The following is a 17,455-nucleotide window of genomic DNA, read 5'->3' as shown; positions in this document are numbered from 1 at the left end:
AAGAAACTTTATTCAACTTCATATATTATCGTTTGCCCATTCATTATTTATAATGTATATTTTCTACTAAAAGTTATTATATACTGCAGCAGGGCACTGGGGCACCATCACATCTGTATCATCATTTTGTTCGTTTTTAGCTCGCCACTATCTGTGTGTCCCACGGGTTGAATTCTTCTTTCCCTTTCTGGTCATTGTTGTGCATATATCTGTTTATTTGTAATGGCTCATAAAATAATGATAAAGCTGATGGCCAGTGGTTAAAATTGTCGATTTATAATTATTGAGCTATAAAGCATGAAGTTTCTATTGGTTTCTGTTGTTGGCAAATGTGTATATTACAGTTCGGTGAAGTATGTAGAAAAAAAACAGGTTAATGACTTTGACACAAGTCCCGCCAATCTGAAGTGATATATTACGTTTAGCTTGCATGTTTAACAAGCCTGTCGTATAACACCTAGCAAACGTCGATAGTTTACATGATCCTTCAAGTAGTATACGCAATAATTAAATATAATATCAATCGTTGTCTCGGTTTCTGTCTTGTAAAGAGAGTTTGATATTAAAGACGGGTTAGGATTGTTCATTTCTAATAGTTTGTGATTAGTCTCACGGTTCAGAGTGTGGACCCAATCTATTTCGACCGTTGACATTGTACTATAGTCATCACGGCAACAATGATGTTTTATCGCTCTTTCAGGAAGCGTACCCTGCATGGCCTTCTTCTGATTTTAACTGTTCTTCCCCGTTGGAGTAAGGACCACCACGTACTACGTTATAATTGGGAATTAGTAGATAACTTAAAATTAAAATCAAAAGTCCATCACGTGCACTTAAGATTATACTGATTTTGTCCGATCGAGTCAGCGACATAGTGGTGTGAACGTTAAAAACCTGTATGATTCGTTGTGAATTCAGGAAAGGCAAATATTGCAGTTCCAAGCAGACTTGTATCTTTATATAGTATTCGATTCTTGACTATATTCGTACCCCGGTCGTAATTGAGTACATTTTCTAGTGTATACTCACTGTACTCGTATTCGGCATGCCTTTGAATTACTCGTTCTCAGCAAAATCAACTGTGAATCATCATTATGGCCTACTCGTTTATTTTATACTCATATACTTATACTCCGGGATCTCAAAATTAATCAGAAATGCATGATTTCTATTTGTTTTGTTTTGTGTTTTAAAGTTGAATGCGGCGATAATGAAGTCCACCGTGATCTACAGGCCACCCTGATGATAAACTACACGGCTTCTCTGCGACCAGTCAAGGATACCACAGATACAGTTAAAGTTGGGTTCAGATTTACGCCAACTATTTCTGTTCTCGTAAGTACTTTTACATTTTGTTTTCTCGAAGCTATATGTCCATCCTGTAAAAAACGATTTTAGTATTAAGTTACTACTTTCATGTAAATGCGCATGTGGCTTCAAAACTGTTGAGTAAACAAATGCAAGGAAAGAAAATGAGCTTAATATATAATCAGGCGCGAATGCTGGGGTTGCACCCCATCCCTTTCGAAGCTCACAACCCCCCCCCCCCTGGAGAAAGTAAAATAATATACCTCAAAAGGTGCATTCTGAGGCCTACTTATAGACTATTAATTATATAAAAAAATCTATTAATTAGGTACATGTTAACGCAGTATTGTGCCAATATATTTTGGAACGCAAAAATCCCCTGAATGAACGTTTTTTCCATGTGAATCAGAACCTGGTGTAATATATAGCGCAGATATGTGCCGCATTTCTGCACCCAGTCTGGACAGACGTTCTTATTTACTCACACTATACACAGACCTCCAATATCCTATACTCCAATGCAGAGTGTCTATAATCGAAGCATTTGTTGATGTGTGTTAACATGTGGTACACAGTGCAAGAAGGTGATCATGAAAAGAACTGCAATGTATATCTCTAATTTAATTACATAGGCCCTGTACGTCATTGTTTATATATTTACGGTACGTTTTTTTCTGTTAATTTAAGGCTGAACATGACCAACATCTCCACCTGCGTGGGATGATGGTGCTGGTGAGTAAACAATAATCTACTATATAATATAACACCAACACCGTAAGTGCATGTGGATCACCTATCCTTTCACCAATTCTCACTCATATAGCTATATATAAGAGGTCTTAACCATGGTATTCCATAAAGCTATACGTTCAAGTTTATACATATCGTGTTTCCCTAAAACATCATTAATTTGTAGTGCCTGGCATGTTGTCGATACAATGTATATAACGTTGAAGTTCATATAACTGATTACGGATCTAAATTCAACATTCTTTACATTGCTAAATTTTGTCAGCCCAGTGGACACCCCCCCCCCCCCCACCACCACCACAATTTGAACCAATATAACCAGATGTCTTTTGGAACTAAATGCAACCACTGACAACTATACTTACATAACTAAATTTCGTCAACCCACGATGCAGCCCAAGGCAGTGGAATCCCCTTCCTTCCCCCTCCCGCAATTTGGTCCACTAAAACATAATGAATGGAGCTGCATCACTTATTTTCTTTCTGCACTGCACAAGACTTGGGAGGATTATCGACTGTCATGGCAACCAGATGAGTATGATGGTATCCTGGAGACGAGACTTTCTTTGACATCGCGGGTTGAAGAGCTCATTTGGAGGCCAGAACTGGTACTGAACGAAAGGTCAGATATTAACGTTCGATTAGACATCAAAAATGTGTTGTTGTTGTTGTTGTTTTTTCTTCTCGAAATCTCAACCATTTTATTAACTTTGACTTTTTTTTTCAATTTTATTTAAAACTCCAATATTCTGACCATTTTATGTCAAAGTTGTACGTTCTGTTCGACATTTTTTTATGAGAAATTTCGTAATGTTCCCCAATTTTTCAACATTTTTACTAGCATTTTTTCTAATCTTATTATTTTCTACTTGTTCTTTTTAGTGAAAATTAATAGCATTCAATCGAGAAATAAAACGAAATAAAACATTGACGACATTCTCGAAATGATGGCTTTTGAAACCGAAATTTCGAACTTTCATATCAACATGTCATGAAATTATCGACGTTAATTCAGTCCGATGTTTTTTATCCGTTCCAATGAGCATGTCCCTTCATTGTGCTTTTCAATTTCACTTTTATATTCTCTTAGAGGTCTTATAGACTAGAGGGTAACAGTGACATATTATGCAATTACACAAAAATGTATATTTGGTATTGTTATATATATAACTTTAAGACGAAAGAAGAAATATAGAATACAAGATAGAGAAAAGAATTAAACTACAAAACAAAATCACTTAATATGAGCTTAGCCGAAGTAAAGTGATATGTGGACTGGGGCATCGCCGCACATATAGCCTATACACGTGCGATGTAACAAATGCGTGCGGTATATATTGCATCATGTAACATGCAATGTTTTACATATTGTCTTTCACACAGCGTGAGTACAGACTTTGCAAGTTTCATACCGGAAACAACCACCGTCGTAGTGAAACATACGGGAAAGATTTACTGGTACACTTTAGCAAACATGCAGTCCTTCTGCAGTGTTTCCGTTCGTAACTATCCGTTCGATAACCAAACTTGCCATTTGACATTTACTACATGGCTCTACCAGACAGCACAGGTAAATATTTCTATGATCGAGGTATGATAACATATATTCTAAAGTTTAAAACAAAATGACATACATACACACACACGAACACGCGCATACACACACATGCAGGTGTGTTTAACATTCAGTCCGAGGAACCCGTTGTTTTTCCATTGTTCATTATCATAGAAATTGAAATACTTCAATTTAGGCTATGGTTCATATCCACGTACCCTAACCTTAACCATACCCATTAAATATAATTGTTCTGATGACGCGGTGATTCTTTTGAAATGAAGTTCGGGGACTTGTTATTCTTTTCTTCAAGTCCTCAGTTAGAAATACGAAACAAGTATACACAGATACACATTATGCGGGTTTGTAAATGGATTTGCCAAAATAATGAGTCGAATCACCCTGGTAATGGTTTATTTAATTTTGTTCACCTTCAAATCGCCGTCTCCGCACTTTCAGGGGGAAATAAGCGTCTAACGGATACGGTAGTCCACCCGCCCCCCCCCCCCCCTCCCATCTGCTGTGAAATTATTTAATTTGTCATTATGGGTATCTGTATTTTCTGTTTAGTTTGTTATTGGTCCTATTTTTAGATTTTTAGGTTTTACACTTTTCAGCCTTTTCCTACATATTCTTATATTGACATTTTATAATCACTTGTTAGATGTCTTACATTTTTTTGCATATCTTTACATATTTTGTTATTATAAATTTCTTACTCATATTTATTACGGAGCAGGGGGAATTTAATGATTTTCGATGTGTAAAATGTGTATACATTGACTGAATAAATTATGAAAATGAAAAATCACTGTACTATAACAGTCTTTCTGTGAATCTCTGACAAATTTTACACCTCGTATATTTTAAGACGTTTTCTGTATTCTATATTGCGTTTGGTGGTCAGTTGATAGTGAGGACTTATTTTGTTTTCTCATATATCTTCATCTCAACAGCAAGAGTTTTATGCTGTCACAGACCTGATTGACGGTAAGGCTTACAAACACTATGATATCAAACATGGTCTATGGGAACTCGATATTACAACAGTTGATGTTAACGTGGCTGCTTATGAATGTGAAAGCTGTGAAAACCAAACACAATCTTACGTACACTACGTTTTGGACCTCAGAAGAGGTGAAAGGTTTTCCCATTTTCTGGCCATAATTCTCCCATGTTTAATTATGTCAGGAATGACTACCGTCGTACTCTGTTTATCTGGTAAGGAAGAGACACATACGCCTGAGTTTGGACTAACTTGCGTCTTAACTTTGTTTGTGTCCTTGACGTTCGTTTTCACCAAGCTGCCTTCCACTGGACAACCTATAATAGGTACGTAATATATATATATATATATATATATATATATATATATATATATATATATATATATATATATATATTATATATATCCGTCTACATTTCACGGTACTGTTTTGCACGTTTTTTGTTTTGTTTACTCAGTATAAAATCATTCAGGTGAGATACAGTGGTATTATTAGCACTGATAATTAATTGTTCCAACTGGCTGCATAAAATATACTGCACTATGAATATTCATTCAAATACCTTTACTAGCGTCAGTATTCACCGAACGTAACTGAAGTGAATGGTTGTATCTCATCATGTTAGGTGTGAAGAGTTTCTACATGATTCTAACTTATATAATCACATTATATTAATAAGATTCAAGCGATAGAATCGATATTATTTGAATGATCATGACGATTAGAGACGACTTCTGAGCGTGGTGAGGTGGTAAAGACCCAATCGGCTTGGGGTGGGGAGAGGGGGAGGGGGAGATATATTCGTTATACCTAGCTAGTTATATTAGTTACGGAAGCAAAAATGGGACACTAGGAAAAAATTATCTCAAATACGGAGTTGTATTTATGTTGTATTCTGGAAGTTTCACTTTTGTATCATTAACGTTATTTTATCTTTGTATATATTTCGCAATTTTCGAGATAACGATATGAGCGACTGTACAAGTTCTATATAGTGTTCTTTCTGTGCGACCGTACTCGCCGATCTATTTTGCATTATTGTGCAGTTTCATGTATTTTATCTTCCATATATAGGTAGTTATATCATCTGGCTCATTATCGAGGGCGTGATGGTTACTTTATACGGACTGATCAACGCTCGCAACTTGCGCATGGAAAGACCCAGGATGCCATGGCTGAGGAAAATGAAACAATTCATAGTTGGCGTGAAAATAGTTTCATCAATCATTTATGGCATTATCTTTGCTGTTGTGTTTTCTAAATAATAGTAGGTTATCCCCGTGTTCCGTTAACCGGTTCATGTTCAAGGCAAAAAGAAAAAGAAAGAAAGTAAAAACGCGTAATAAATAAAAAATGAAAATTACACGGGATGCACCGGAATATGAATGTAGTAAGTTAGTAACTGTAAGTAGCCATTGTTAATTCTTAATTGCTCTGAATGTATAGGAAGAGTGTATTTTCCAATTTATTCCTACTACAATTACCACGGTGGAAGCACGTGAGAGGCACGAAAACGTTTGAGTGATCAAGTCCCTTTCACCCGCATGCTCACCTATTATTGGCGACGTCAATGATTATTCCTTTAAACGCCCTCTTAAATTAAGAGACACTTTCCTTTGTGTATTCGATGAAATCGTAACCTATGCAGTCATTCAGTAAAGTTAACAGTTTTATTTTTGTTGGGAACGATCACACTAATTTTTTCGTCTGTTTTCACTCGAAAAAAAAAACAATGTTTGGGTTGACATCAAATTTTGAACCAGTCTGGACTTCGAACAAGAAGTGAGTATTTTTTCCAGTCATTATATACAAGTGTGCGTTCGGCCCTGTGGCCCCATCCCATCCCGCCCCACCCCCACACCACCCACACCCCAACCACACCCTCATCCCCATCGAAATCACAACATGGTTATTGTTTGAAACGAGTAACACCCGTTGATGATAGGAAGGTTTAACAAATTACAGATGTATTCATTCACACATTATACTACCAACCTATTCTTCATTTTTCTGTACCATTTAAATGAATACGACAATGGACACAAAGAAATAAACATGACCCATAATCACCCCTCAAAGAGCATTACCACAAGATTACTTAATATAGCCTTTATTTGTCTGTAGCACAACCTCCATTATGATCCATTTGGATAAATCGATTGAGAGAGAAGGAGCGTCGTTCCTTAGTGAATATATAGAACCATCAGAATATCTTTTTTCACAAATGTTCCTATACAATATGTGCACACACCCATCAACTCTCTTCATTTTTTCATTAGGGAAAAGAGCGAAGAGAGAACACTGTAGACAGACATAATTTGAATCCTCTCTCGATAACAATTACTAACCTAAAATTCTGAACTGTGAGCTAAACCGCATAATAACATAGAATTTCTACCTACATAATACAACAGCATGGATGAAAGGTACTTCTGGGGACCGTAGAAATAGTATGACGTTCGTGGAAGCGTAGCCGCAGTTTTTCCTGCTCTGTTTCGCCACACAATGCACAATGCATGTGAAACGTGTATGGAACGCGGAAAGGGTCAACATTTGGCGCCGTCCACTCAGAAATGGTCGTTCGCTCAGAAACCGTCCACTTAGAGATCGCCGAACAAATACAGCAGCCGTCCATTTTGAAATCGCCGTTTAATGTGAGGCGCCGTCCACTTAGAGATGGCCGTTGATACACAGACCGTCTAATCAGAGATTGCCGCGCAAACACACCATACTTTTCGTGAACCGTCCATTCAGAAATGGCCGTTGACTTAGAAACCGTCGCGACTGAGAAATCGTCGTGATTCAGAAATCGTCCATTCAGAGATCGCCCACTCAGAGATCGTCGTCTCAGAGATCGTCCATTTGAGTGACAGCCAAACTTGCATATTTATATCGTGGGCGGGGCGTGAACTTTTCAATCACAGAGTCGAGGTGCGTCGAACGTTGGCACCCGTACTCGTTCATTGAATTTTCAATCACAAATTAAAATAGATCAAAACGGTGATATACAACTCGAGGAATTTGGGAATATCGGTTTCAACAACAGAAGAACGGCAGGTTTGCTGATTGCAGTGAATCAACTGTTATAAAAGGAGGTGTGCTTCTCTAGGCCTCTGGAAAAAGATGGATCTTTCGCAATACAAACCTAACGTTAGTATGATGAGTGTATGAGTACGGTGCTGGTATTCCTCAGCTTGCGGCCAATCCCTCATACTAGACCTGACCCTCATACTCGCTTGTTTTGATCCATTTCATTCAGTATCGGTTCGTACTCAATCTTCGGGAGTTTGTGCATGTTGAGACGACGTACAATTAAGCCCATTGGTATTTTTAATTAATAATTCGTGATTACCAGTTGTAATTTTCCACAAACAAATATTGATTTGTTAGTACGAATTATAATTTTGCTGTAATGAAATACTTGTATGTTTTAATGAAATGTTACTTGTTAAAAATGAGTTATTACTTCATTATGATGAATTATTAATTTGTAACAATTAATGTCGTATTAATAAGTACCACACATGAAGAATTTTTATTTCATACGAATTGTAATTTCTTTAAATGATTATTTATTTGTTAATACAATTTATTTGTTTAAATGATATACTATTACATTTGTCATGAAACGTTACTTGGTTACCCTGAATTTACTAATTCATAATAAGGGATCATTAAGTGTTTACGATGTTTTGTAAATTTGTAACAGCTAGTGGAATTACTATTGTGTAATGCCTATAGTATTTCATAGTTACAATTTATTTATTCATTATTGTATATTAAAACTTAAATGTTAACATTTGTAGTTACCAGTGTTAACAGTTATGATCATCTATGGTCATCATGATACACATCACATTTTCCATTGCCAAGAATATGTTAATTTTGATGCTCAGTTACTGAAGGCATACATGTTAAGTCATCACTTTCTTTTATTTTGACAAATGCTGAGCTCATGGAAGGTCAAATCTCGGTCAAATTGATTAGACCAATGAAAAAAAAGCTGGGCATAGCGACGAATGTTACTACATTCCAAATTAGTTAATCCTGTTTGTCTATGAGTTGCCTGTTCCCTTTCGAAGTTACGGGAAACTTCTTCGGTATTTTCGACCCCAACGTGTGGATTATTTCTTCCATCTTATTTCTTTTGGATTCTGGAAACTTTCATTGCATGTGGTCTTCGGTGTACCGAGACGAAATTACTCTCCTGAAAAAGGGAGGGGCGCCGCATAGACGACTTGAATGAGGCGGGAACAACAGCGTTCTACTCTAACAGCTCGGTGTACGTTACTGGGCGGGAGCACAGCCGATAAATAGTCCACGCCCACTTAATGCATACGTATATAGCCATTGTCAAGGGAGGACGAATTCTAAGCAGGGACGTAGCCAGGGGGGGAGCAGGGGGAGCGACCGCTCCCCCCCTTTCAGTGTCGATTTTTTTTTTAAACTGTTGTTTTTTTAGCATGGTATTTTGTCAGTGCTCTTTTGATCTTGAATACTCGTCAGCTCCGTTAACTCGATTATAATCGTAGTAACATTCACGCCTACTGATTCAACTACTAACTTAGTTTGGCAGATGCAATTAGCTAAATTTAGCCTATAGCCTATTACAAGCCTACAGTTGGCCACTGCGTAATAAAATACATATTGCCTACCTAACCGCACTCTATGGAATGTCACGAACCGTATGCACAACAACGTCGACAACGTTCGTTTTCATCCTTTCTATGATTCGTCCTAAGTTGTGCACGAACAGCATGTTATGAAGCTAAGCTAGCAATCGTACGTGATACGCACTTCCTTTAAATAATTATTACACTGCTAACGATAACGATATTTGTTTTTAGGCCACTGCATATCTGGCTATATTACAAAATATGAAAGTTTATATTGTCCATCAGTTAAGTTCGTCAAATGTATTAAAGTCCAGACATTGGACTATAAACAAGAACCATCCTACTGGAAAAATTGTAAAAGAGTACTATGTTTGTCTTTCTGATATATTATGTAAAAGAACATGTAAAAGAATTCAAACAGGAAACAAAATCTGCTGATAATATGATATCCGTGATCAGGGGCGTAGCCAGTATGTAGCACTGTAGGCCCGGGCCTAGACTTTTTTTGGCCAAGTTATCTTTTTTAAAAACACCCATATTTCAAATCCATAAGTTTGCTGGACGAGTTTAAGAGTCCAGACAGGAATAACTATTGAAATGAACGTAGCAAGAATATGGCTAAATTAGGTGACCTAATTTAGGCTGTCATTTCTATCGCATGCCGTTTCATTCAACACTCTACCCGCTGAAAAAGTCTAGAATCCAATCTTGTCAGTTTTTTTAACTTCTAGTTAAGAACCCGTTTACGCAGATAATATTTCAATTGAGAAAACAGTTGAGAAATTTGCATCAGATGGCAATCGTCGGATAGCTCTCGCCTTCTCTAATATTAGGCTAACTTAAACATTTACAGTTGTATCAAAGACAATTACTGGCTATAGTTGTATCAAAGACATTTCTGGCCTATCTATATATGTATCTACAAGTATCAGCAGTTGAAAAGTAAGACTACTCTGTACATGTACTTTGCTAATTTTAAATACCGAACGATTATGTAGTATTGAATTACGTACTATTTTAACTCGTTTGTTTTTTTGGGGGTTTAAAAGTGATATTGAATGAGGTGTCTCAAGTTAGCAAGAGGCCATGGAACCAGAATGAACACTCGGGAAGGGCCGTTTCCGGCCATCTGGGGGGTTTGTAAAACCAAAAATTTTCTTGTACGCTCCGCGCCAACCGATGGTGGCCCTCCGCTCAGATAGTCGTGCCTACAATTTTGAAAATCCATATCAGTCGCAAAAAGTGCTCCCCCCCTTTCAAATTCCTGGCTACGTCGCTGATTCTAAGTAGGCGCGGCTCAGCATCGACCGGCGATTTGTAAGTGGGCGATTTCTGAGTCAACGGCCATTTTTGAATGAGCGGTTTCTGTACTTCAACGGCGATTTAAAAATGGGCGGTTGAGTTGCATTTGAGAAACGATCTCTGCAGAGTGGACGGTCTCTAAGGGAACGACCATCTCTGAGTGGCCGGCGCCTCGCGTTAAACGGCAATTTCTAAGTGGGCTGCTGCTTGCATTTGAGCGGCGATCTCTAAGTGAACGGTTTCTGGGTGAACGACCATTTCTAAGTGGACGGTGCCTCACGTTGACCCTTTCCGCGTTCCATAGAGAGAGCAAATCTAGTAAAAAATCAAGAATTCCCTGGTTACGCAAGTCATGCGTTTTGAAGGTTTTGATGAAGCACCGTACATACGTTGCTCGGGTTGGTTTACTGCAACTTCGCAAATGGGAGACCAAACTCCGCACTAATTGGAACTAATGTAATAGTTATATGAGGGTGGGGGTTGAGGACACTCTAAGGTGAATGTGTACATAAGGTAAGCAACAAATACTTTTAAAATGGCACCGAAGATACTAAAAATTCTTTTCGACGTTGTTGATAATGATGTTCCTTAAGAGACACCGTAGATACATTGCTCGGCTTGGTTTACTGAAATGTCACAAATGGGAGACCAAAATCCGCACTTAATGGACCTAATGTTATAGTCGTTCATTGACCTTAAACAGAGGGGCCTACCGTGAAAACGTACGGAAAATTCATCCTTTTATATCTCGGCGAAACGATTTCACTGGATACAGAAAAACGATTCAAAAGTCCTTAGATATAGTCATTATAACAATCATATTAAAATATATTTATCAAAAGCAGATTCAAGACAAGATGGAAACTCAAATTTCTACCTAAAAACGATGTCACTACGGATGCTGTCTAGTGACATTTACATAATTTGTGATTAGTAGGTACTGTAGCAATTTCGTGGCTCCCATGCATTAGATTAAGGATCAAATAGAGAACAAACTACTATTATTGATGGGGTTAACTTGATGCAAGACCAGTTACAATTGGTGTACCCCAGGGATCCATAATGGGTCCACTTTTATTTATCAGTTATATTAATCACCTTCCTACTGTAGTTTCGAATTGTAAGATTTTTCTTTATGACGATGATACTACCATCATGTATAGTTCAAAAAACGAATTAGATATTGAAAGGGTCATAAATTTGGACCTGGAAGCTGTTTCTGATTGGATGAACACTAATAAGCTGATACTTAATGCTTCTAAAACCAATGTTATGACATTTGGCTCTTCTCAAATTATAAAAAAATAATAATAATTCCCTCAAAGTAAAGCTTGATAATGATATTCTTGAAAATGTGTATGTATTCAAATACCTTGGAATGTGGTTCGACCCGATTCTTAAATGGGAAAAACATATTGATAAAATAACTGCAAATTTATCACAGTAACTGGGTATTCTAAAAAGACTTAGTTGGTGTGTTGACCAGCAAACACGTAATACTCTGCACAACGCTATAATTGTACCCCATATTGATGATTGTTCTGCCGTTTGGACTACGGCGACGAACAAAATTTGACCGGTTTCAGATTCTTCAAAATCGTGCAGCTAGAGTAGTCCTGGGGTGTGGGCTTCGGGATGTGCGTGTTACAGATATTTTTGCTGAATTGAAGTGGCTAGATGTCCGTCAACGTACATTATATTTCAGGAATATTCTAATGTATAGATGTGTCCACGGCTTGGCTCTAGATTACCTTACTGATAATACTATTCTACTGAGAGATAGCCATTCGTACAGAACTAGATCTAGCTGCTCTAATAATGTTTTACTTGCTCCTGTTAGATCTGGGAATGGTAAAACGTCCTTTAAAATTTTCTGGAGGCAGGTCGTGGAACAGTCTTCCCCCAAATTTGAAATGCTTGCCAATTGTTAATATTTGTAAACGCAATATGAAAACTTATATATTTTGTTTAGATGTCTGATATTTGTTTGTCTATCTTTTTGCCGTCCTTTTTGTGCTTTTGTATGTTTACCGTTTTTCTGCTGCATAATATTGTATATGTATTTTGTATTGAGGGATCCTCTGGAAAGCAGTGCTTCTACATTGAGCAGGACAACCCTCATTAAAGATGACAATAAAAAATATATAAAAATAATATAGAAAGAAGGAAACAAATGTGCAGGCATATTTGATGCTTTAAATCACTTAATCTCTCAATGTTTGTTGTAGGCTGCATGTAAACAACAGCATACATACTGTGAATCGGACGACCTGGTCAACTGAGATTTGAAAAAATATATATATAAGTTAATATCATCGCTACCTGCTCTTGCTAGTATACCTTCTGGCCAGGGGCGGGATTTGAGTTGTGAAAGTGGGGGGCAAACCTGCCAGCGAGACTATCTAAGCGGAGCGCCACCATCGGTTGGCGCGGAGCGTACAAGAAATTTTTGGGCTTTACAAACCCCCCAGATGGGAGGAAACGGCATTTCCCGAATGCTCTAAGCTGCATGTACCCATCCGTGAAATATGGATCTCATGTCTGCAATTGTATCTAGATAGTTAATTATTTTTTTTAAATATTTGAAGAGGATTGATAGTAGAACATATGGTCAAATGGTGATGTACAACTTTTGTTATACGTCACATATCTAAGCGGAGCGCCATCATCGGTTGGCAAGGAGTGTCGAAATTTTCGATGAAAGGTACCCTTAGATCGGTAAAATTAACACCCATGTAGGCTTTAAATTGCATCTAAACAATTAATGAACGTGTGTAAATTTAGGGAGGGCTGATAGAAGAACTTATATGGTTATGTACAACTGAAGCTTATACGTCACTATTTAGGCCGTGCACCACCATCAGTTGGCGCGGCGCGTCAAAATTTAAGCAAAAAGGAAATCCTAGATCAGCAAAAATGACACCTCTGGTAACAATAAATCGCATCTAGACAGTTCTTTCCCCCTAAAATTATTAGTATATTGTGCATTGGACCGATCAAGAATATGTTCAACACCCACTTCGAAATTCTCCCCGCGGTCCCCACTTCTTGGAGCACTTGGCAAATATTGGGGGCTGAACATACCTTCACCGCCCCCCCCCCCTACCGAAACTGCCGAGTGCTGTATACTGTAACAATGGATTTAATGTTTTACATGTGTTAGTGCCAATTTGTAATTTACATTATTCGATTTGCATGCATCATTTCAGGATTTCGAGCAGTAAAGAAATTACATCGGCATTGCCATTGCATATTGTTGAATGACACGGGGGGGGGGGGGGTCATGTGTCAGTGTATTGAATTTAATTATTGATATACCCAATAAGCAAATCTGTCTTTCGTAAATCGTTTCTCTGGCTTAAGTTATTCAACGCATTCAGTAGAGCAGCAACGTTGAAAATCAATTCCTGAAGCTAGCGCTTAGCACATGCCGCGGATTCATCACATGTTGAATTTAATCGCTAGTTTGTTAGCTCCAGGATTCGTAACCTGTGCTGCAAACCATGTGCTAGCTCCAGCTCCAGTTATTCTGCATGCTCCATGTTACGATAAACAAATTCGACTTAGATTCGAAACAAATAGGCCTATTTGATAGAGCTGTCGTGGGGGAATAATTTCGATTAGGGTTGTGCACATTTGTCTGCAAAAACGACAAAAAAGTGAACTAATTAAGGTCTGAGAAAAAGTGGGGGGCAAATGCCCCCTCTTGCCCCCCCCCCCCGTAATCCCGCCCATGCTTCTGGCCCTAAGTTACGCTTATCAGAAGAGGCCGATCATACAATGCTATATTACACAAAGAGATTCTTCTAATTTTTTAATTAAAACTTTGTAACTTTAACTATTCCATTTGGAAACAAATTGAAGTTGGGAGACGCAGTAAGGATCAATTAAATAGAAAAAAGTTCGTTGCGTACTTCGTGTCACGAGGATTTTTCATATAGTAGGATGGAAGGGTACCGGGGGTGTGGCGTTGAGTAGGGGGTTAAATGATTTTATTGTTAGAAAAAGTGTCGCTAATCAGAAGATATTCCTTAAACAAAAAGGGTTGGGCGGGGTTGGGGGGGGGGGGGGTTGAGGACAAACTAAGTGGATTGACGGGGAAGAATGAGGTTTGGAAGTGCAGTACGGTGAGAGACCGGGTTGAGGGGGGGGGGGTTGTGTATATTTGAACGAGTTTGGGTGAGCGTCTGTTAGGAATCGTCATGACATGTTATAACGAGCGTTAAACATGATCAAATAAAATGAATGGATGAGGAGGAATTCATTTCACTTTTCAATCTCTTTTTGTAAACAAATTGAGCAAATTGATCGCTAATGATCTTGAAGCTTGGTTTTATCACCGTCATTGTCCTGTTTCCCATATGTTCCTGTCTTATAGAAAAGGAGGAAAGGCGAATCTGTACGTAAGGTAAGCAGCAAATATTTTTTAAATGACACCAAAGATTCTAAATATTCTTTTCGGCTTTGTTAATAATGATGTTCTTTAAGAGACACCGTACATACGTTGCTCGGCTTGGTTTTCTGCAATGTCGCAAATGGGAGACCAAATTCCGCACTTAATGGACCTAATGTTATAGTCGTTCATTGACCTTAAACAGAGGGGCCTACCGTGAAAATGTACGGAAAATTCATCCTTTTATATCTCGGCGAGACGATTTCACTGGATACAGAAAAACGACTCAAAAGTCCTTAGATATAGTCATTATAACAATCATATTAAAATATATTTATGAAAAGCAGATTGTTCAAGACAAGATGGAAACTCAAATTTCAACCAAAAAAACGATGTAACTACGGATGCCGTCTAGTGACATTTACATAATTTGTGTTTAGTAGGTACTGTAGTTCTTCGTGGCTCCCAAGCAGTATATTAATGAGAGACATAGATCATCGCGTTTTACGAGGATATCTCCTGCATTAGGATGTAAGAGAAGCGGTTAGTGTGGGGTTTAGAAAGGGTGGGGCAGGGGTGAGGCACGGGGGGGGGGGTATGTGGGGAATGACGGTGTAATCATGGGGACCTGATAATTCGTTCTATATAAGATTTGAAAAATATATCATTTCTGCCTCCTCTCACTGATACCTTTTAAACCTAAGTTACGCTTATTGGAAGAGGCAGATAATACAATGCCTTATTTAACAAAGAGAATCGTCTAATACTTAAAACTTTGTAACTTTTACTTTATTCTATTTGGCAAAATATCCTTTAAGTTGGGAGACTCAATAAGGATCAATTAAATAGAACAAAGATCGTTTCGTAGGATGTAAGATTAGCGGTGAGTATGGGGTTCAGGAAGTGTGAGGCAGGGGGGGGGGGCACGGAGTGGTGGTCAATGACGATGTAACCATGGGGACCTGATAATTCGTTCTATATGAGATTTGAAAAAAATATATGCAAGTTAATATCATTACTGCCTGTTCTCGCTGATAACTGTTATAAAAAATATGCTTGAAGTTGGGAGACTCAGTAATGATAAATTAAATAGAACAAAGATAGTTGCGTACTGCGAGTCATGCGGAAGTTTCCTACATTAGGACGGAAGGGTATCGGGGAGTGTGGTGTTGCGTATGGAGTTAAATGACAGTGAAACTAAGAAATTTATTTAAAAAAATTATTAACAAATTAGGTCATGAAGTAATTACTACCTGCTCTTGCTGATCTATTATTAGAATAAGTGTCGCTTATCAAAATATATAGCTTTAACCAACGGGGTGGGTGGGGGAGGGGGGGTTAGGACATTCCAAGGTGAATGTGTACGTAAGGTAAGCAGATGAAATACTTTTAAAATGACACCAAAGATTCTAAATATTCTTTTCGGCTTTGTTAATAATGATGTACTTTAAGAGATACCGTAGATACGTTGGTCGGGTTGGTTTACTGCAATGTCACAAATGGGAGACCAAATTCCGCACTTAATGGACCTAATGTTATAGTCGTTTATTGACCTTAAACAGAGGGGCCTACCGTGAAAATGTACGGAAAATTCATCCTTTTATATCTCGGCGAGACGAATTCACTGGATACTGAATTACGACTCAAAAGTCCTTAGATATAATCATTATAACAATCATATTAACAGGGGCGTATCCAGGATTTTCCAATAGGGGGGGGGGCGTCAGGCATGAATGATCGCCGTCCTGGGGGATGGGTCTAAGGGGAGGGGTGTACAATTTTTGCTTTCGAAGAAGGGCTGAAATGCAAAATGGTGTCATATGCATGAGCGGCGATCCGTATACTTCCGAGTGGGGGGGGGGGGGTATGACCTTGTTGACTATCTAAGCGTAGCGCCACCATGAGTTGGCGCGAAGCGTACAAGAAAATTTTGGGATTAACAAACCCTCTAGATGGCCGGAAACGGCACTTCCCGAGGTTTCCAAGCGGCATATACCCAACTTTAAAATAGGGATGTCATGTCCGAAATATCTCATAATCAGGATCCAAAATGCTTTTTTTTTAATTTCGGGTGTTATTTTGGGAAAATTGCCCCTGTCAATCTTGTTTCAGGCGCAACGTTAGAATGTTCGAGAGCTCTTTTATATTATTCGATGAAGAAAATGGCCTCATGCAGGCTATTATAGGCCTATACACATGCAATAACAATTACACATAGTTATATTCCTAGGTACCGATTGCTAGGGCATCCAGGTGAAACGTATATTAAGCATTACCCTGGTTACATGAGATTCTCAGCTGTTCGAGGGAAAATGTACGTGTGTAGGCCTATAGGGCCTATATGAATACTATGAGGGTGCATATATGTACTATATCAATACCGTGGGCGCAATAATACATTTTGTTGTTATAGGGCCAATGAAGCCTACAGTCAACTATTTTTGCTTTATAAAGACGCTTTATTTGAAAAGATCGCACTGCGTTTATGGTAGGCGAGAAATGAAGCTAAAAAAGAGCCGTACAT

General features: G+C 38.2%; 1 protein-coding gene across 1 annotated transcript; it reads left to right on the top strand.

Moving 5' to 3' along the window:
- Window positions 1-374: 374 nt before the first annotated feature.
- On the top strand, window positions 375-8,528 carry LOC139961587 (neuronal acetylcholine receptor subunit non-alpha-3-like). The gene is made up of 7 exons (XM_071960895.1): window positions 375-753; window positions 1,196-1,335; window positions 1,996-2,040; window positions 2,556-2,680; window positions 3,442-3,628; window positions 4,570-4,945; window positions 5,695-8,528. Exons 1-7 carry the CDS (start codon window positions 678-680, stop codon window positions 5,883-5,885), a joined length of 1,140 nt encoding a protein of 379 aa, XP_071816996.1. The 5' UTR covers window positions 375-677; the 3' UTR covers window positions 5,886-8,528.
- The last annotated feature ends 8,927 nt before the right edge of the window (window positions 8,529-17,455 follow it).

Source organism: Apostichopus japonicus, chromosome 20 (assembly GCF_037975245.1).
Source record: "Apostichopus japonicus isolate 1M-3 chromosome 20, ASM3797524v1, whole genome shotgun sequence".
Taxonomy (NCBI): Eukaryota; Metazoa; Echinodermata; class Holothuroidea; order Aspidochirotida; family Stichopodidae; genus Apostichopus; species Apostichopus japonicus.
This window is presented reverse-complemented; position numbering and strand designations above follow the sequence as displayed.